At 44.1% G+C, this 21,483-nt stretch overlaps 2 protein-coding genes across 2 annotated transcripts in view; both read left to right on the top strand.

Annotated features, from left to right (window-relative positions):
- LOC308332746 (monocarboxylate transporter 12-B-like) overlaps positions 1 to 5,368 on the top strand; it is a 10,774-nt gene extending 5,406 nt beyond the window's left edge. Inside the window, exons 4-7 of the mRNA XM_080788793.1 lie at positions 83 to 367; positions 1,032 to 1,386; positions 2,353 to 2,612; positions 4,236 to 5,368. Of these exons, the coding sequence (XP_080644919.1) occupies positions 83 to 367; positions 1,032 to 1,386; positions 2,353 to 2,612; positions 4,236 to 4,501 (1,166 nt within the window). The 3' untranslated portion in view covers positions 4,502 to 5,368. The remainder of the gene's footprint in view (positions 1 to 82; positions 368 to 1,031; positions 1,387 to 2,352; positions 2,613 to 4,235) is intronic.
- Positions 5,369 to 10,120: 4,752 nt separating this feature from the next.
- Positions 10,121 to 20,159, top strand: LOC308332984 (uncharacterized protein). The gene is made up of 6 exons (XM_080789139.1): positions 10,121 to 10,386; positions 11,187 to 11,290; positions 12,734 to 12,862; positions 13,795 to 14,346; positions 14,469 to 14,678; positions 16,636 to 20,159. Exons 2-6 carry the CDS (start codon positions 11,221 to 11,223, stop codon positions 19,050 to 19,052), a joined length of 3,378 nt encoding a protein of 1,125 aa, XP_080645265.1. The 5' UTR covers positions 10,121 to 10,386; positions 11,187 to 11,220; the 3' UTR covers positions 19,053 to 20,159.
- Positions 20,160 to 21,483: the final 1,324 nt, after the last annotated feature.

Genomic DNA, 21,483 nt, shown 5'->3' with positions numbered 1-21,483 from the left:
GTTTTTCAGTCAGAAAACCGTCAGGCATTCAGAAGCCATCTCACCACAGTTCATAATAAATGTATATATATATCTCTGTCAGGTCTGGGCTTCGCCCTGTGCTACTCTCCCGCCATCTCCATGGTGGGCTGCTACTTCAACCAGAGGAAGGCCCTGGCCTACGGCATCGCCATGTCCGGCTCGGGCATCGGCACCTTCGTCCTGGCGCCCGTCGTGCAGCTCCTGATCGACTACTACACGTGGCGCGGCGCGCTGCTCATCCTGTCGGGCCTGGTGGCCAACCTGTGCGTGTGCGGAGCCCTGCTCCGGCCCATCGCCGGCGCCAGGAGGCGAGAGGAAGCGGAGGCGACGGACGAGGGGCAACTCGGTGAGGACGGGAGGGCCACGTGGACTGTAGAACACGGTGGTACGGCGGCGGTGTTCCACCGGTGGTCCGCGGGACTCACCAGGTGCCCGATAGAGCGTCGCAGTCCCTTCCCCCTTTCAGAACGACGAGTGGCCCAGGAAATGGTTCTCCAATTCATTTTCTCCATATAGGCTTTTCCTAAAGTATTTATTTAAAGACGGTTACGCCGCGGACAAAGCCAACTCGGATCGTGACAAATCATGACGGTGAACACAATGTTTTGGGGCCGATCAAATAATTTATAAGAAGAAAAACAACAAAAAAAAGTGTTGTAACCTGCCGTTTTTTTTTTTCTACTTTCTAATTATTTGTTTGGCCCAAAACATTGTGTTTATTGTCACGATTTGTCACGACAAGAGCTGGCTTTGTGTCCGCGGCGTAAACGTATTTAAATGAATACTTTCTGAAAAGTCTATGAGGAAAATGAACGGCGATTTATTTTCCGGGTCTCTCGAGGGGGGCGGGACTGCGACGCTCTATATACACATCAGCTATTAAAAGAAATACAAAATAAATGACATTCTTTGAAAATGTTTCCTTGACGTGAAAAGAAAGCTCGAGAACAACTGTTCTAACCACTTCGACTCTCTCCGCCCCCCCCCCCCCCCCCCCAAAAAAAAAGCAGGAAGTGCGAGCGAAGACTCTTACGTCGTCTCGTCGCCACCGACCACCCCCTCGTCGCCGCAGCCTCTGCTGCCGCCGAGCAGCAGCAGCCAGCCAATGGCGGCGCGGCGGCGTTTCAGCATCACTTCCTGCCTGCTGTCCAGCCGCGAGTACGGCTTCCTGCTGCTGCCGGACTTCCTGGGCCTGGCGCTGTCCTTCCTGTTCCTGGCGAGCGGCTGCAGCCTGCCGTTCGTCTACCTGGTGCCGTACGCGCTCAGCGTGGGCCTCACGCACAAGCAGGCCGCCTTCCTCATGTCCATACTGGGCGTGAGCAGCATCGTGGGCAACGTCACGTTCGGGTGGCTGACGGACCGGAGGTAACGTATATATACTGTCGAAAATGTCACTTAGTCCATTTAGACCTGAGGAACAGCATCTGTGTCACATTATTAGCTTTTTAACTACATTGCCCGTTATTCTAAAAAAAACAACTGTTGAAAAATAGCTCTAGATCTACAAGCTTGTAACGCTGTACCCGGTGCCACACTACGAGATTGTAGATCTGCTATTTTTTTTTTTTTTTTCTTTTTGAAAATATGGCGCAAATCATTAAGAATATATTATTCTTAATGATGAACAAAAAAGTTAATTGAAAATTCTGTGAAAGAATATATATATTCTTTCACAGTGAAATTTTTTAACTCGGATATTTTCTTCTGGGGCGTTCCCTGGAACAACATATTTTCAGATGGGAGCCCGTGGCCAAATACATACAATTCTGGGGCTCCTTGCGAACGACTCCTTTAACCCATTCTGACCTGAGATCAGATTCATACGAGGTTTCCACTGGACACACACTGGTCTGATTAACCCATTCTGACCTGAGATCAGATTCTAAAAATGTCAGTCGCTCTTCGATTTTTCTAAAATAGCAGACCTACAAGCTCGTAGCGCGCCACTCGGTGGCGCGCTACGAGCTTGTAGATCTGCTGTTTTTCAATAGCTAAAGCACAACATGACGCTAACACCAAAACGGGTTCCCGTTCAGAATGGGTTAAGCTCTTTGAAGTTTGAAGTGTAGGATTAACTTGTTAAAATAGCTTGATCATCACATGGTTGCGTTTTTCTTATTGTATTCTCTTTGTCTATCTGTCTGTCATTCTCCCCCTCTCCTTTGTATCTGCTCTCTCTTTCTTCCCATCTCTCTCTCTCTCTGCCCCCCCTTCCCCTCTCTGTGTGTGTCTCTGTCTCTCCCTCTCCCTCTCTCTCTGTCTCTCCCTCTCTCTCTCTCTCTCTCTCTCTCTCTCTCTCTCTCTCTCTCTCTCTCTCTGTCTCTCTCCCAGGTGTCTGAAGCCGTACCGTCTCTCGTGGTACTCCTTCTCGGTGGCCATGGAGGGCCTGTGTTGCCTCTTCACTCCCCTGCTGCCCTCCTTCGCCCTGCTGCTGCCGTTCTCCGCGCTCTACGGCTACTTCGACGGAGCCTACGTGGCGCTCATCCCCGTGGTGACCTCTGACCTGGTGGGGACCGCCTACCTGTCCTCGGCGCTCGGCGTCGTCTACTTCCTGCACGCCGTGCCCTACCTACTCAGCCCCCCGATAGGAGGTGAGAGAGTGCGTGCGTGCGTGCGCGTTTGTGTTTGAGAGAGAGAGAGAGAGATGTTCAATTATATGTGCTCACTGAAAGTGTAAGTATGAAACAAAAACATGTAATATTATGTGTAGAATCCACTTGCGAGAGAGAGACAGAGAGAGAGAGAGAGAGAGAGAGAGACAGACAAAGTTATGAATGTGAATCAGCTAGGTCGTCCTCAGACAAGCCCTCCACCGTTTCTTCCAGTGATGTTCGAGTCGATCTCCATACATCTGGCCAGCTCGTTGGTGCTTAATTGCGCTCCTGCGTCTTTCGCGAGTACATCCTCATTATGTTAATGTGGGACATCCTTGTGACCGGTGCTCGTTGTGTGTTGGTTCCCACAGCACTAACTTGCTGGCTGGAAGCTCTTGGTGTCTTTGGAGGTGGACGTATCGAAGGGGTGTTCTATAGTTTATAACTTCAGCCTTCTTGGCATTCAGCCGGAAGGCCGACCTTGGCACACTCTGCCCTCGACTCTGGTCAGGAGCTCCTGGGCTCGTTCCAACGTGGTTCCAGGCTGAAGTCGTCCCGCGTAGAGGTTGTGGTCAATCAGTGACTACAGGTTGAAGCAAAGCGAGTGCGTTTAGTTCACAGCTGGTAATCTTTGAACGTGTCCTGTCAGACATTGTGACGTGCACAGAGGTGTTACGGGGGTCGCGGGACATGGCCAAAGCATTTCCCGGGGCGTCCCCAGGGCGTCCCCAGCCAAAAACCTTGAGAACCCCTGCCCTAGGTCAGTGGTTCTCAGCCTGTGGGTCGGGACCCCCGGGGGAGTCCCCACATGATTTTGGGGGGGGGGGGGGGGGGTCCCCAGATGACATAGTGAAGTGAGGATTTAAGGACTTTTTAATACCTAAACAAAAAGACGAAAAAAGACCATTACTGCATCAAAAGTAATCAACAAACTATACGATAAAAACTGGTCAAGCATTGGCCAAACTGTCAAAATAGCCAATTACAAATAAATTGAGTGCCTCAACTCCTTGTCAGGATGGGGGGGCCAGTTCAAATTTGATTATTTTGGTGGTCACGGCTTAAAAAGGTTGAGAACCACTGCCCTAGGTTTGTTTTGGTCACTCTCTCTGTGCCAAAGGAGCGGGGTCAGTCTCACTACTATGTAAACCTACAGGGTTTCAAAGGAATTAAAATGGGAGAGGAGATGAAAATTTGATTTGTGTGCCAGTTATATACACAGTTCAACCCGGTTCCCCTATTTCGCTCACGCCATTATTGTATCCTTCGAGTCATAGTCAATGGACTAAACATGGACAGAACACCAGCAGGCTATGGTCCTTCTAAAAAGTGCTTTAACTTTAATTATTAGCATATTGTTTTAAATTATTTTACTTGAATATTACATTACATTACAGTAGAAATAAGTCACACAAACAGTTTTTGTTTAAAAACCTGTAAAAGGGGTATACACATATTTTTATTTATTTTAAGTTAAATGACAAAAGGCTAAGCTTAGGCTTCAGTCTATACCTAAGGAAAAAAAAATGTACGGAAAAATAACTAATAAATTAAACTAAATAAACTAAACTTCTCCTTCTCTCCTTCCACATCTCTCTCTCTCTCTCTCCCTCCCTCCAGGTTGGTTGGTCGACGTAACGGGAAGTTACACGTCCACCTTCTTCCTGAGTGGCTTTGCGCTGCTGACCAGCTCCGTGGTCATCGCCGCGGTCGCCGGGGTACGCCACTGTCGCCACCGGGCGACGGCACAGAGCCCGGTTGCTGTGGACACTAAGGACCTCAAGGCCCCCCTGACCCCTGGCGGTCTGCCCGACCAACGGGAATGCTTCATCACCATCAACAAGGACGCCATAGCGGCTGCCAGTCCTGTAATGAACTCGCTATAACGTTAGTTGGACTAAATTGTTCTCATTATTCTCTTTTTTTTTTTTTATCGTTCACAATGCCAAAACCAATTGGAGGACGTTGATTTGATTCATGATTGGCTATAAGGCAGCCTTCAAATCAAACACGCTTCTTTCCGTTGGATATTATGATGAATCTGCGTTTGTTATTTTCGTATTTTGTTTTTGACAATACCAAAGCATATCGGTGGACAGTGTGGTGGTGACTCATGATTGGTCCAGCTAGCCATCAATCAGTCAAGCAAAGTAAACACCCGTGCGTATTGGAGGCTGTGCTTCCATTATTCAGTACAAAGACTGTAGAATGAATGACTCAAAAAACGCTCCTGGAACAGCGAGAGGAACTAAAACGTCAAGGAACTTTGCACGGTCCCGGGAACCAAAATAGTTCCTCGAGTGCGTTTGTGACTTGTGTTTCCACATCACTCATGCACAGACACTCCCCCAGCCATTGCACCTCCAGGAATGCCCCGTATGCTATGCTGACACGCACGCAAGTTGAAGCCATCATTTTATTCTATTTACTGTTGCACTGTGACGTGTTGGGAGCGTGTATATAGATCTGCTACTTTCACTACTTTAGAAATGAGCCTTAGGTGGTTAATTCATATATTTTATAAGAGTCCCTTCCTAGAAATCCAGTGGTGTAGAAATGTGTTGAGTCAACGTCACCAGTTTGCAAGAAAACGAAAACAAATGCTCCAAAAAAAATGTAAGTAAATGTACTTGAAACAAGGTCTTGGGTTATTGAACGAGAGCTCCTGAGTTCCGGGAAAAGTAATACCTTCTGTGGAAAAGGGGCTATATATAATACCGTTGCTGTCAGGCAGAAGCGTTTGCATGCCCACCTTTTGGCCTCACTTAGACTGCAGTCACATCCAGTCAAATCTGATTCAAATCTGATTTATTTCTCACGTCTGATCTTTTGGCCCGACCGTTCACACTGCCGATTGCAAGTGACCAGATCTGATCTTGCGTGTTCAGAACGGCAGCCAAATCCAGCCTGAATCAGATCTGTGCGCCACATCCAGATTGGAACCTGATTCGTTTAAATAAGTCCAAACGCAAAGAAGTCACATGGAATCTGATTTAGATCAGGTTGTTATGCGTTCACACTGAGCCAGATCTCCAAATCTAGATTCCAGTCTGGATGTGGCACAGATCTGATTCAGGCTATAGATTTAGGCCAGATTTGTCTGCCAGTGTAAATGGGGCCTTTTGTGTTTCATTCTGTAAAAAGATTACCGGTAAATGTCTTACTTCGCATATAACGCCGCGTTAAAATCAGCAGAAAAACATAGCTGATCTACACGCTCCACCGTCTGCGGTGTGAGCTTGTAGATCTGTTATTTGTGCTCATTTTGAAAGAAGTGAAAGTGGTCAAGTCTGTGGGAAGTGAAAAGCAGTAAGAGCTTCTGAGCTTGTGACTTGAATGAGGACTGCATTGGGATCCATCTGAACACAGGGGTCAACGCAGGTTTTTTCGACTTCTCTATTTTCTGAAAAGCACACAGCTTTGGACATCCAAGGTTTCCACCCGACAGCAATGATATGCAATGTGCTCACTCACTGAGGCTTCTATAAGGAACCTCTCTGATATTTTAACCCATTAAATACAAGCTCTATGAGCTTGTAGATCTGCTATTTTTTTGTAAAATCATGAAGTGAAGTGACGATTTGCTTCTGGGGGTTTCGTGGAACTAAATAGTTTGAGATGGGGGTCCGCAGGCAAATGCACAGAACTTTGGGGGTTCTTTGCATGAAAAGGTTTGAGCACCACTGATATAACAACATACGTTTTTTCAGAAAATACATTTTAAGAATTCGGTCTTAACGTGTTAAACACATAAATCCCTCTATATGTGCAGTACTTGGTTGGCCGGAGTCCCCCCAGGGCTCTGTACTAGACTACCTCCTGTTTTCACTAGTCTAAACAAAAGCTGAAAATGACCGTAATACAAGCTTCGTCTACTTCGGTACTGTAACTATATTTTGTTGCCAAAACCTTTACTTTTACTCAAGTAAAGCTTTTATAAAAGTATTTAGTAGGCTATATAGTGGTATTGCTACCTTTACTTAGTAGTGAATTTAATATATCTTAAGTGGTACTTTTCCCCACGGTCACCCACACCACTGGCACTGGCAGTGAGACTTACAGATGCCTACAGGCTATAGTAGCAAGCTCTCAGGTAAAAGGTCAGTGTTTAGCTCAAGGGCACCTCCACATGGCTGTTGATGGAAGTGCACTGCAGGGGATAAAAAAAGAATTCAGGACCATTATGTTGCCCGTTTTAAAGCAATGGTTATGAACCTGCGGGCGGGGGGTCGGGCCCACTGGTGGGCCACAAATGTATTGCAAGGGGGCCCCCCAAATAATTGACAAAACACTAATATTTGAATGCTAATATAGTCATTAATATTAAAAAAAAACACAATGTAATAACAAAGTCACTATTTCATTCATTAAAACCTTTTAGTTTTTGTTGTGGTACCGATAAAATAAATAGGAACTTGTACTACATTACTTCCATTGTTCCAAGTTGGAATACAATAATCGATGATTGATCAAAACATGATATGAAAAAGTTAACGTTTTGGACAAATAAGCTTTTCCACCTGACGTTTGTTATTTTGTGGGACGTGAACACGCAACGTCACCCTTCAGTCTTAGCTCAGTGAGCTAACTCTTATAGTCTTATCAGTATATAGACAACATTGTGCCACACAGTATCAAGGCCTTTGTTACAAGACGCCACCAGTGTGCCTTTTTTTATGACTTCATATATAGTTGTGGTTAATTATGATTATGAGAAATTGAGACGTGAATACTGCATCTGTACTGTAGAGGCTATTAATGAACACATCAAATGTATGGAAAATAAGAACAGAAATTGTATTTTCCTTTTTTTCTCCTTTTCTTTTTTTTTTTCTTTTTACATGTCGGCTTCTGTAAATAAACAGGTTTGACAGTAACGGGGCTTCAGTCAAGTGATATGAAAATAAAATGTCTATTTTCCCCGTCCTTATTATTATTACCATGCAATTGCAGGGGGTAGTAGCAACAGTGCTTTATGGAACAGATTGTGGACAGGGCCAAAGGAGCCAGTGCCCTGCAGGGGTATGTGTCATTTATTCTAAAATATATATAATATAAAGCCTATATAATAAATATATCTAAATTATGAAAATCATGCTTTTCGACGATATAGGCTACTATAAATTATAGTATGTAGTTTTTCATGGTTTTCAAAGATAAATAATATTTTTTCATCAAACCATGAAAAACTATACATACTATCTAAATATAAATTTCTCCATGTCTGTCTTTGTGTGTGTACTGTTGTAATCCATGTAACTTGAGAACCGTTCGCCCCACCAATTACTTCAAATTCGACACACATGTTGGAGTGCAGTGCCCGGTGTCGAGTCGGTCGGACCCACACGGTTGTATATAGGAGGTGCTGGCGCCCCTCAAAAACACATAGTATAGTATTTCGTTTGTATTGTTTTTCGACGACATACTAGTATGTATTTTTATTACGGTTTTTGACGATTAAAAAAAACGTTTTTCGTGGTTTTCGACGATAAAAAAAACTGATGAAAATCACGAAGAAAATATGCAAATCATGAAAAACTATACTGTTCGTGATTTTCATGATTCTTTTAATCGGCGAAAACGATGAAAAACTTTGCATATTATAGGCTATGTCATTTTTAACGTTTTTTTTTATATAAAAACATTATCGTCATTTAAAGGAGCATTCAGTGCTTTGGGTGATTTGGAAAAAACCCCGGTCTGCATCTGAACAAGATGTGCACATGCACGCACTGCAGTGGGGGGACACGCAACAGGCCAAAATCACCGAATATACCTTTAACTTAAAAAATTAAAAATACATAAGCATATACCCCATTTACAAGTTTTCATGTGTCTCATTTCTATACCATATAGGCCTAAGCAGCTTTATCGTCGAAAACCATGAAAACGACATAATTATATCTAGTATCAGTATGTTGAAAAATGACTTAGTATGTCATCAAAAAGCATTATTTTCATATGTTTTATCGTTGAAAAACAGCATACTATAGTCCAGTGGTAACCAACCTTTTCAAGCCCAAGAGCCCATTTTATTCCCAATTGTAAGCCAAGATCTACCACTAAAACGTGTTAGAAAAAACACTTGTTTTTTTGCTATTTCTGACAGGCTCAATGCATGTGCACACATCCACACAAAGACTAAAGCTTAAATTAGAATAAATACTTATAGTAAGTTATATTATCAATGTCAAATAATATTAAGACAAATTAGAAATAATTAGTATTAGAAATATTTTGTTTCTCATTTCAATGAATATTCACATTGGCAGATGTTCAAATGACATAGGCATAACTTGACCATATATATTTGCACAGATATGGTGACATACTCTCAGGGTCAGCCCACCTTTAATGAGACTGCTGTGACTGCACTTTATCTGCAAGCGTTTTGAAATCTGGTTCATATTTAGTGATTGCCAGTCTGAGGGTGTCATTAAGATGTGAGTCAGTCATACGAGTTCTAAACTTGGATTTTATTATTTTCATTTGTGAAAAGGCCATTTCACATAAGTACGTGGAACCAAAGTAGGCATGTAGCTTCAGTGCACACGACACAATCAGGGGATACTTCTCTGCTCACAAGAGACCAAAATTCCTTCTCTTTAGCTCTGACCTGCAGGTGACAGTCACTTACTAATCCAATAATCTCCATTTAAATATCTGAAGTTAATGCAAACACATCCTGCATTTTATCGGACAGCAGTTCAATGACAGTAGGCTCAGTAAAGAGGAAAGGGTTTGATACAAAAGCAGCTACTTGACTCATGCGTTGTACTTCAACAAGTTTTCATATTTCATATTTATCATATTTTTTGCTCTATGTGTGCATGTGTACAGAATTCAAACTGTAGCATTGATTATTGTCACGGACAGAAGTCATTCTTTCCCTTTTATGAAAATCATGCTTTTTGCCGGCACACTATAGACTATACTAAGTTAGTATAGTCTATAGTGTGCCGGCAAAAAGCATGATTTTCATAATTTTTAACGTTGAAAACCATGAAAAACAAGATGGGCTACTATTTATGTCGAAAATGACAGAAGCATTTCTTTCATATTATTTTATCGTTGAAAACCATGACAAACTACTATAATAATAATAATAATAAAAAAAAATTATAACGCACTTTACATTTGAAACAAATCTCAACGTGCTACAAAGCAAAAATATTTACAAGGGAAAATAAGAATAAAAACAAATGAAGCATTCTGTGATCACCTAAACAGCTAAAAGCTATATAGTGTGTAGAAAAACACGTTAAAATTCATGGTTCATTATTAATTATTTTGAAGTTATTTTTTTCTTTATTATTTATTGTTTTTACAATCGTGTCTGTTCATGATCTATTTATTTAACGAGCATTCATGGGTTTTATGCCGGAACTCAGGAAAAGTTGTGTTTCAACTCGGACGAGAGAAAGAGACGGACACATTCCTTGCCCGTCCCTCTCGCTCGTCCGGGTGGAAACACCAGGAAAGCTGAGCAGAGAGTGAAGTGAACGGTGATTAACAGAAACTCTGTTAATAGAAGTTTGTAGCTAACAAACCGATTATATATAACTCTAGTCTATGGGACAAACATTTCTTCGTGTAACTTGTGTCTTTGTGTAAAGAGCGACAGTCGACAGACCGTCTCGTTATGAAAACGGGAGGTACTTATTTACACACGAAGTTTGTTTATTTTGTATGCTAACGCTAATGCTAAGCTAGTTTCAAGTACCAACGTTGGTTGGAGGTGCAGCAACAGTGTGTTCTCTACCAGAAGAAGGTATGTTTTTGTTTCGTTTATATACAATAAGAACATAACTAAGTTGGAGTGCTGGCCTGAAAGAAAACTGGCATTTCACTATTGGTGAACCTGAACAGTGTTTACCTGAAAGAAGAAAACAATGTTTTCATTATTATTATTAGTAGGCAGCATATAATTTGTTTTCATAATCATCATTATTCTTAGTAGTAGTAGTAGTAGTAGTAGTAGTAGTAGTAGTAGTAGTAATTTCATTATTATTAGTAGTATCATTAGTAGTAGTAGGTAGTGTTAGGTAGTAGTAGTAGTGTTGTTTTTGTCGACTAAAACTAAGACGAAAAATGTTTGACTACCTTTTTCAACTGACAATTTTTTTTGAAAAATTAAGCTATGGTGACTAAATATACTGACAATTTTGTCAACACATAAAAACTAGACTAAAATGTTCGGAAGGGACTAGTGGACAAGAAATCCAGTAGAAGTCATTTTACACTGAGCTTGTAGATCAGCTATTTTCAGCAAGTGTAAAATCAGCCATTATGTCGGCATAAAGGCCCGCCAAAATAAATTTTAGTCGATTAGTGCTGTGAATCAGAGTGCGTCCACTAAGGAAAGTAGGCTTTCTAATAACACAAGTTGCCGTTGTATTTGTTTAGTAGGTAAAACTTTATATTTTAGCAACAGAGGAGAGGCTGGTCTGCATTTCATGCGAGCGCAGGAAGAGAAGTGTAACATAGCTCTAATGAAGGCATTAGACCAGAGCTAGCAGCAGAATAGACCCGTTTCAATGAAACAGGAGGATTTGAATGTTTTCTTTCTAGACTCTGTGGAGTGGAGTCCACACAGCAGGTGCAGATGAACTCACCAGATCCAGCCAGACACGTTTCAATGAAACGGGAGGAACATGAAGACCAGCCAGACCTCAGTAAGTCTCTCTCTCTCTTCCAGCTTCAAGGTGTTCATTGTCACATGATGCAACAGTTACTAGCAGCACTATTGGCAGTCAAATGGTTGTGCCTTCAACACTATGGAACAAGACACGATTAACCCATTCTGACCTGAGATCGGATTCTAAAAATGTCTTCTACATCCTGACAGTTTTCTGAAAAAGCTATGTTTAGGTAATACTAGAAATATAAAATGAATAATCTGCCAGGGCAGTGGAATCCTTTATTTAGAATTTGGACAGGTATGCACTTCCATAGTCTGATTGGTGATTTCTGGTTATATGGCCTTTTGCACTGCCACAGTGCCAACTTTGACTGAATACGGGGGGCATATGATAGTCCGACGTTACGTACCAATAGTCTGACATATGTGGCCGATTAACACATTCTCTCCCGTTATAGGCAGCATCGTGAGGCTAGTGTCAGTGACTGTAATGTGCGAAAAACGCAAAAGAAGAGACCACTTCCGCCTGACACGAAAGTGATATCCCTCCATATTTGAGCCATATCCTCATTCTAGGCTGTATCAACACGTGATCACCGCTCAGAGAACATATGTGACCAATTGTGACTGCGGCTGGGGCTATGTCATTGGATTTCTTTTCCATTTTCGTTTTTTCATGTCATGAAAGCAAAGAATCATGGCTTCAAATTGACATTGGTTGTTCTGTCCGACCCCCCCCCCCCCCACCCCCAGTTTTGGAGATATGGCTTATATAATGTCTTGCAGAAAACAGCAAGTTGAGAAAACAGGCTTGAAAGGTTCACTTCTGTGGACTCTAACATTACACCTATAGCTACCTAGTTTAGGCATTTATTTCATATTAATGTCAATTGGAGCTATTGCCCCCACGACCCGACTACGGATAAGCGGTTGAAGATTTCAGCTCTGTCAATTTCAGCTCTGAAGAGTCTTCCTGTGCTCTTAACTCTGGTGAAAAGCTGGAGGCTGCACGATGGCAGGCTCTCAGTCAAATATGGTCACATATGTCAACACCAGGCCGCATTGCACATACATTCTAATTTATTAGACACACACACACACACACACACACACACACACACACACACACACACATAAATATATACAGTATGAACAGTGGATATATGACGTGCCTAGCAGATATGGAAACGAGGATAAGAACGGAATTAATAGGAACGGAGCATGGCATCTCATATCATTTTGCACATACAGTCAGTCTCTCTGATACCATGGTCCGATGTATCGATGGTCTGATACGGGTGGTCATCTTATCATGGTCATGGTCATCTTATCAATATGCTTACGTAGATGAGTGTTTTCGCCACTGAGTCAAGCATACATCATAACACTTACCGGTAGTTACTAATGAATATTTCTCCGGGTGGGTGACAGGCTGGCATGTATCCTAACATTTTTTGTCTTTTTATTCCTTTTGCAGAGATGAGACATGATGTCTCTTCGAATGGAGATGGAGAGACGGACCAACGGCAAACATCCACCCAGACCTCTGCGCCCAGCACCATTAAACAGGAGGCTTACACCTGCAGTGGCTTCTCTGGAAATACTGGTAAATACTACCTCTGTGCCTATAGCACCAACCCATTCAGGACGGGAGCCCCTTTTGGTGTTTCAACTTTAGTTAATGAAAATAGCAGATCTACAAGCTCATAGTGTTGGCACCGAGTGCCGCGCTATGAGCTTGTAGACATGCTATTTTGGAAAAATCATGAAAATGGAATATATTCTTTCACAGTGAACATTTTTAACTCAAATCTTTGCTATATACTCGTATAGTAGTCGTTCATGTGCGCTTCATGAGGTTGCTCAGATAAAGCATTGGTTGACGTGTGTTAAATTGTCTTTAAAAGCGTAATTTATGTACTTGTGCATTCTGAGAACGGTTTAGGCCAATAACGCATCGTCTTTGATGATTGAGGATAGGACGTTTTGGAAAGGACCATTTACAGTTCTTCCAATTACCACATATAATGTTTAACCCTTTAATGGGTTAACGTAGTCGTAGAGCAAAAAACAGAGAGGGTACTAGCATAGAGCCTCGAGTGACTCCACTACTCGGTGTTCAAGTGGTTTGATTATCCTCTTATCTCTGGTCTGTCAGATCTGTTGAAGACGCACTGGTCTGGGCTTTAATTCTCCTGTGGTCTGTCAGACCTGTTGAAGACACACTGGTCTGGGCTAGGGTTTAATTCTCCTGTGTGTCTGTCAGACCTGTTGAAGACGCACTGGTCTGGGCTTTAATTCTCCTGTGGTCTGTCAGACCTGTTGAAGACACACTGGTCTGGGCTAGGGTTTAATTCTCCTGTGTGTCTGTCAGACCTGTTGAAGACGCACTGGTCTGGGCTTTAATTCTCCTGTGGTCTGTCAGACCTGTTGAAGACACACTGGTCTGGGCTAGGGTTTAATTCTCCTGTGTGTCTGTCAGACCTGTTGAAGACGCACTGGTCTGGGCTAGGGTTTAATTCTCCTGTGGTCTGTCAGATCTGTTCCCGTCCCCGTGGGCCGAGCAGCACACCACGGCGCCCCCCGGTGGCCACCACGACGACGACCCGCACGGCGCCCACCGGACCCCCGGCTACGACATGTCGCCGTGGGCCAGCGACGACGTGTCGGCGCTCGGCGCCTCTTCCCTGCTCAAGCGCCATGCCGACCCGCGGGGTGCCCGCTGCCCGCCTGTCAGCGGTGCCCGCTGCCCGCCTGTCAGCGGTGCCCGCTGCCCCCCTGCCGGCGGCTACCCGTGGGCCAGCGATGACGCGTCGTCGGAGCACGGCGCCTCTTCCCTGCTCCAGCGCTACGCCGAGAAGTACTCGGGACCGGAGCTGCCCTGCGACGACGACTCCTCGCGGCCCACCGAGCCGGGACCGGCTTACCTGAAGACCGAACCGGAGCCCTGGGGGGCAGAGGGGGCCCTGGGCCCGGACCCCGGACTTGAGGCCTTAGCAGCCGCGGCTCAGGATGCGATGCCCTACAGCTCTGCCTGGCCTCAGGACTACCCGCCCGCGTACAACAACGGCACCTCCTACCTGCCCGCAGGTAAGCTTCCGGTCATACGCACCTGCATGTCGTTAGCCTCGCTGCATGATTGGCTGCGGTCAGAAATTGACATTTGTGTCTTATCTCCATCCATCCATCCATCTTCAACCACTTATCCGTAGTCGGGTCGCGGGGGCAACAGCTCCACCAGAGAGCTCCAGACTTCCCTCTCCAGAGCAACATTCGTAACTTCATTCCGGGGGATCCTGAGGCGTTCCCAGCGGATTTTGGAGATATGATTCCTCCATCTCATCATCCTTGGCCTGCCCGGGGGTCTCCTCCCAGCGGGACGTGCATCGAGGAGATCCCCAAACAGGTGCCCAAGCCACCAGGTAAGCTTCGCTACACACTTGCATGCTGCTATAATGAAGATGTAGCTCTACATATCGGAGGGAGAGGTTCCATGTGGGGCTGGACTGGCGTTGACTTCCACGCTTGCTGCTTCAGTATGTTTCGCATCGAGGACAGCTTCGTGCTGTGGTGATGTTATGCCAATATTATTGAAAACCATGACTGTAAATTACAATAAATACAATTTCATTAAATTGTTGCTGTACAATTATTCAGTAGGGTCTTAAAGGAGAATTCCATGCTAGAATGCTTTCTTATCTTTCTTACCTTTCTTTGTAGTTGTTACGTCCCCACCAAAGAGGTCCAGGTGTTTTTTTGTGCAAAAACTCCTTATTGGCTATTTTCCCTACCATAAGCCCTCAATGAATTGCATTGCATTGAATGGGAATTGAATGGGGCTATGGGGTGTTATGCTAGTTCGCTTATTTCCATCGAAAGAAGTAGTAAAGTGTGCCGCTTGGGATATTATTTACATTATGAAGAGAGGATATATACAAAGAAATTATAATTTTGAGCGATGGAAATAAGCGAATTAGCACAACACCCCATAGCCCCATTCAATTCCCATTTCATTCAATGCAATTCATTTAGGGCTTATGGTAGGGGAAACAGCCAATAACACCTGGACCTCTTTGGTGGGGACGTAACAACTACAAAGAAAGTTAAGAAAGCCTTTTAGTATGGAATTCTCCTTTAAAGGGATAGTTCAGATTGTTTGAACCTAAGCTGTATGAAATACTTGCCATTAATATAGTGGTTGCAACTGTATTCAATTGATTGCCAGAGTCCCGTGGTGGGAGTTCTGCTCTGGTTTTGGTGAAATATCAAGTAGTTCCGGTCATTTTGTGGGGGGCACTGGGGGCCACGCAGTAAAGGTAAATGAATCCACAAAACTAACGTTATTTGTATTGTTGACCTATTTCTAAAATATTAGTGGAGCTTTCGTTATTTTTTTACCCCTCTATCACACGGAACTATGATTTTTGAGTTTGTGGATTCATTTACTTTTACTGCGTGGCCCCAGTGCCCCCCACAAAATGACCGGAACTACTTAATATTGACCCAGTGGCGGTTGGATCTCGCCACGGGCCCTGAGGCGAGATTGACAGCCCTGCCGTCTGTACATGGCTGTGATGAATGGGACAGCTTCGGGTTTCGGGAAAGTTGATTAAATAGTCATACCCTTAATGTTTCAATTCAAGTGGTAAAGTTCACGTGGGCATGTCCGTCCATCTTTATGATTAGGCTACTGTTGTTGTCTTGGTATTCCTTTCATGCGACTTCACTCACCTCCAGTGCATGTGGATGGAGCTGCTGCTGTTGTGTTTGTATTCCACCTTTAGCCTACTCCATCTATCTTGCCCTCTTTTGCCTGTGGTCATTTTATGTCTCGTTTTGACTGTTCAAAGAATCAAAACTCAACTTTATCAGGCGATTGCAAATTTGCAGAGCAGGGCTAACATGCAACTGTATACAGCCACAGCGGACAGACCGGAGCAAATCAGTCTACTCTAACGTGCAACCAGTAAGCAGCCCAGTTTAAACACTCTATTTCCTGCCTGTGCTGTGAAGGGCCCTTCACAATAAAGTGTCTCCCTTTAACTCCCAATTAACTACATTTTACACTGCTTAAGATTACAGGAAATGTAATCGTAGTCGCGGTAACTTAACAGCGCGTTTGTGGGAGATAGAGCTAGAGAGAGAGAGAGAGAGGAGAGTGAGAGAGAGTATACAGTTTACTACCACGCTTTGTGATGCATATTTTGAACAGCGTCTGCCGACAGACTCGTTGACGTGAGTCAACAGTATCTCGAGAGACTAGCAGCGCCGGAGTCAATGGTGGTGGTTTATGAGTTAATGGTTCTACATGCTAACGACGTGTTGCATTGTCTCTATATGTTTTTATTTTTCTCTCATTGTATCTTTTTTTTCTTCTAGACTTCCTGCACCAATCTGTGTGTGAGGAGGAGTTTTCCCCTGAACAACATCGGGAGAGGATCTCCAGTCTGGTCCAGGAGGAGGAACCACAACCTTCACAACATCAGGAGAGTAGCTCCATTCTGGTCCAGGACAAACCAGAGTCTCCAGCACAGATTAAAGAGGAACAACAGGAGAGGATCTCCAGTCTGGTCCAGGAGGAGGAACCACAACCTCCACAGATTAAAGAGGAACAACAGGAGAGGAGATCCATTCCGGTCCAGGAGGATCCACAACCTCCTCAACATCAGGAGAGTGGCTCCGTTGTGGTCCAGGACAAACCGGAGTCTCCTCCACAGATTAAAGAGGAACACGAGGAGCTACTAGAAACGACGGGGGAGGCTGAAGGGTCAGCGTGGACTAGTGAAGATGATGGTGGTGGTGATGATGATGATGATGTTGATGATGATGATGAAAACAGAGACAGAGAGCCTCTAGCCAGCACCTCAACTGAAGACATGAAAACACAAGCTTATATAAAGTACTGGATCGCATCACAACGATCGACTAGGGATGAGCAGCTACTCTCTTCACACTGTTCCGAATCTGACACCGGAGATGATTGCGGGGACACAAGTGGAGGTGTCCTCACTGGCGAAAAGCCTTTCCCCTGTAAACTGTGTGACAAGAGTTTCAATCGGCCGGGTCAATTGAAGACGCACCAGCTTATCCACACTGGAGAAAAACCTTATAGTTGTAATCACTGTGACAAGAGTTTCAGTGGGTCGACTGTCCTGAAGCGACACAAGCTTATCCACACCGCAGAGAAACCTTTCCACTGTAAACTGTGTGACAAGAGTTTCCGTGAGTCAGGTGCTCTCAGGAGCCACCAGCGTATCCACACCGGAGAAAAACCTTTCCACTGTAAACTGTGTGACAAGAGTTTCAATCGGTCAGATCAATTGAAGACACACCAGCTTAATATCCACACTGGAGGAAAACATTTCCTTTGTAAACAGTGTGACAAGAGTTTCAAAGGGTTAATTGCCCTGAAAAGACACCAGCGTATCCACACCGAAGAAAAACGTTTTCAATGCGAACATTGCGACAAGAGTTTCCGCGGTTCGGGCGATCTCAAGAGCCACCGGCGTATCCACACCGGAGAAAAACCTTTCCACTGTAAACTGTGCGACAAGAGATTCATTCGGTCATTTCAGTTGAAGGAACACCAGCGCATCCACACCGGAGAAAAACCTTTCCACTGTAAACTGTGTGACATGAGTTTCAATCAGAGACACCACCTGAGGACACACGAGCTCATCCACACTGGAGAAAAACCTTTCCACTGTGCACTGTGTGACAAGAGTTTCCTTCGGTCGGGTCAACTGAAGGAACACCAGCGTGTCCACACTGGAGAAAAACCCTTCCACTGTAAACTGTGTGACAAGAGTTTCAACACGTCGTCTCGGCGGAAAGCGCACCAGGTTGTCCACACTGGAGAGAAACCTTTCCGCTGTAAACTGTGTGACAAGAGTTTTGCTCAGTCGAGTAATCTGAAGATACACATGTTTGTCCACAGCGGAGAAAAGCCGTTCCACTGTAAACTGTGTGACAAGACTTTCATTACGTCGGCTCAGTTGAAGACGCACGAGCTCGTCCACACGGGAGAAAAGCCTTTTCAATGCGAACATTGTGGCAAGAGTTTCAAAGGCTTAGCGGACCTGAAGACGCACCAGGTTGTCCACACTGAAAAACCTTTCCGTTGTGAACTGTGTGACAAGACCTTCCTTCGGCCGGGTCAATTGAAGGAACACCAGCGTATCCACACCGGAGAAAAACCCTTTCAATGCGAACATTGTGGCAAGAGTTTCATTAATTCCAGTAGCCTTCGGACGCACCAGCTCGTCCACACTGGAGAAAAACCTTTTCAATGCGAACATTGTGACAAGAGTTTCAACAAGCCATCCAAGCTGAAGGCACACCGGCGTGTCCATAGCAAAGAAAAACCCTTCAGCTGTTCACAGTGTGACAAGAGTTTCAAAGGGGTAACGGACCTGAATAGACACCAGCGGATCCACATCGGAGAAAAGAATTTCCACTGTAAACTGTGCGACAAGAGCTTCAATCGGCCGGGTCACCTGAAGGGACACATGCTCGTCCACACCGGAGAAAAACCTTTCCGCTGCTCGCAGTGTGCCAAAAGTTTCAATCGGTTAAATAACCTGGCGAGACACGAGTTGATCCACAACGGAGAAAAACCTTTCAAATGCGAAACCTGTGACAAGAGTTTTATCCGGTCGTATGATTTGAAGGCACACCAGTTTGTCCACACTGGGGAAAATCATTTCCACTGTAAACATTGTGACGAGGGTTTCGTTTCCTCGGCTCACTTGACGGCACACCAGCGTGTCCACACTGCAGAAAAGGCTTTCGGCTAGCTTTGTTGAGAAGAGGTTCCATGAGAAATGTCACCTGAAGACACACAGATGCCCACTATGAATTGCCTCATTGGGAGGATCAAAGTAAACATCGGAATCTGGGAAAATCATTTTAGCTATTCATATGTTGGCATATGACCGTGACCTAACTTAAATCAATATAAAACATGAAATGTTTTTTAAAAAGAATACGGTACAAGTAACTGGTCTTTCTTTTTTCTTTTCTTTTTTACCTAAAGTAAAGGTAAGTCTTGTCTCTTTGCCTAGAGGTATTCCAAACTATATATGATCATGTGCACCATATAAATTGTATAAGCTAGAAACTGTTTTGTCTATAGTTTTTATATTCTGATTTTTAAATCATCATTCTGTGTTCATTTTGCTGTGTTGGCATGCCCAATGAATGGGGCACTATTTTAATGATTTTACTTATAGATCTTCACGTGACCACGCGCTCTGACTTAAGGTGTGTTACCCGTTCAAATCATATCGTATAAGTAATGGGTCGCACACACCAAGACACGTTGCATTTCAGTAATTTATTCTTGTATTTTGGACAGGAGACAAACAATGATTTTAATATCAGTTAACCGAGGGAGAAATACTTTGCATGTTGTTTTGTTAATGCATTGGTCAGTTTCGTTTACCCTGTCCATGCTTCAAACCAGCTCCGTTGGTCTTGTGGTTAAGAGTGTCCGCCCTGAGACTGGAACGTTGGGGTTCGAACCCCCGGCCAGGTCATACCAAAGACTTGGTGTCCTCCCTGCTTGGTACTCTGCTTGGCATATTTACATTAGACACAAGCCTATTTTAGACACACTTATTTTATTGAATTATTTCTCCCGAAAATGACATGACCGGCTCCGATTTCCGATAGCCCAATCCGATCAGGACATCCCCAGTAATGATGAAACAAGTGTTCGCCATGTTCTCTACACTTACATTATTATTAGTATTATTATTATTTATTTATTATTATTATTGTGATAATAAAATAACCTGTCTAAATACATATACTGGACAATGTGTATACTCTTAGGTTTTGTCCAAAGTGTAATATTAGTGCTTGTCAAACAATACAAAAATATTAAAGCTTTTTTTATTTCAATATTATTAGGCCTGCCATTTCTTTCAGTTTCAGAACAAGGATCTACACAGGATTCTAAAGTAAGTAAAGTGAATGCGAAGTCTGTCACTTTGCTGGTAGTCAGTGCTCTCCAACGGCCAGCAGATGGAGTCATTGCTCTATGGTTGAGTTAAATGTCATTGGGGGAAACACTCCTCTAGGTGTGTGTGTGTGTGTGTGTGTGTGTGTGTGTGTGTGTGTGTGTGTGGCGCTTTATTTCCATTTGTAAGTATTTGGTTTCACTCAGAGATGGGACTTGAAAGAGGGAAAACAGGAAAAGATATACAAAACTGTCACGATTTGGTGGTGTGGTGTGGTGTGGTGAGGACAGAAATGCAGAGTTCAAAACCCAACATTGGGTGATTAATACAAATGAACAGAGAAAATGTCAGTCACACTATATGGTTCGTGACGTCATGTTGTAGTTCGGTGGTCACCTCACCACCGAACATCCAGACTGAATAACTCTTTAACCGGCCACGTAGGTCACTAACCCAGTAACCCTAACCTCTGTCTTTTCTTATTTTTTTCATTCTTTATCCCATGATTTTGTAACCCATTTTTCACCCCTGTGTCTAAACAGTTTAGAGACCGGGATTACTGCATGTTTTTTGTGAGGGTACCTACCCTATAGGGGACACGGGGAGAACATGCAAACTCCACACAGAAAAGCCCTTTCGCCAACCCCGCCTTCGGGTATGGGCACTGATGACGTGGAGGAGGAAACACGCTGCCAGCACCCACAGCGTCCCGAGCGGGAATCAAACCCAGGACCTTCTAGCTGTGAGGCACTACAGCACTACAAACTGGTAACTAACCTCAGTCTTAACTGGCCACCTAGGTCACTAACCCTAACCTGAGTCTTAACCGGCCACGTAGGTCACTAACCCTAACCTGAGTCTTAACCGGCCACGTAGGTCACTAACCCTAACCTCAGTGAAGTCTTAACCAGCCACGTAGGTCACTAACCCTAACCTCAGTGAAGTCTTAACCAGCCGCGTAGGTCACTAACCCTAACCTTAGTCTTAACCGGCCACGTAGGTCGCTATAACCCTAACCTCAGTGAAGTCTTAACCAGCCACGTAGGTCACTAACCCTAACCTCAGTGAAGTCTTAATCCAGCCACTTAGGTCACTAACCCTAACCTCAGTCTTAACTGGCCACGTAGGTCGCTATAACCCTAACCTCAGTCTTAACCGGCCAAGTAGGTCGGACTAATGGGATGTCAGACTTGTGGGCTTATAATTATACTTATATGTTAACTTTATATCGGTATTCAGACAACCTGCGGGCCGCATTAAGTGA

Source organism: Protomyctophum bolini (genome assembly GCF_963924005.1).
Source record: "Protomyctophum bolini genome assembly, chromosome: 18".
In the NCBI taxonomy this organism is placed as follows: Eukaryota; Metazoa; Chordata; class Actinopteri; order Myctophiformes; family Myctophidae; genus Protomyctophum; species Protomyctophum bolini.
The sequence above is the reverse complement of the archived record's forward strand: the minus strand, read 5'-3'. Positions and strand labels throughout refer to the sequence as shown.

Bases quoted from the DNA above. Each gene is read 5' to 3' on its own strand.
- LOC308332984 (XM_080789139.1), top strand. From the start codon at position 11,221: ATGAACTCACCAGATCCAGCCAGACACGTTTCAATGAAACGGGAGGAA. The intron at 11,291-12,733 runs GTAAGTCTCTCT...TTCCTTTTGCAG, and splicing joins TGAAGACCAGCCAGACCTCA to AGATGAGACATGATGTCTCT. The intron at 12,863-13,794 runs GTAAATACTACC...GTGGTCTGTCAG, and splicing joins TGGCTTCTCTGGAAATACTG to ATCTGTTCCCGTCCCCGTGG.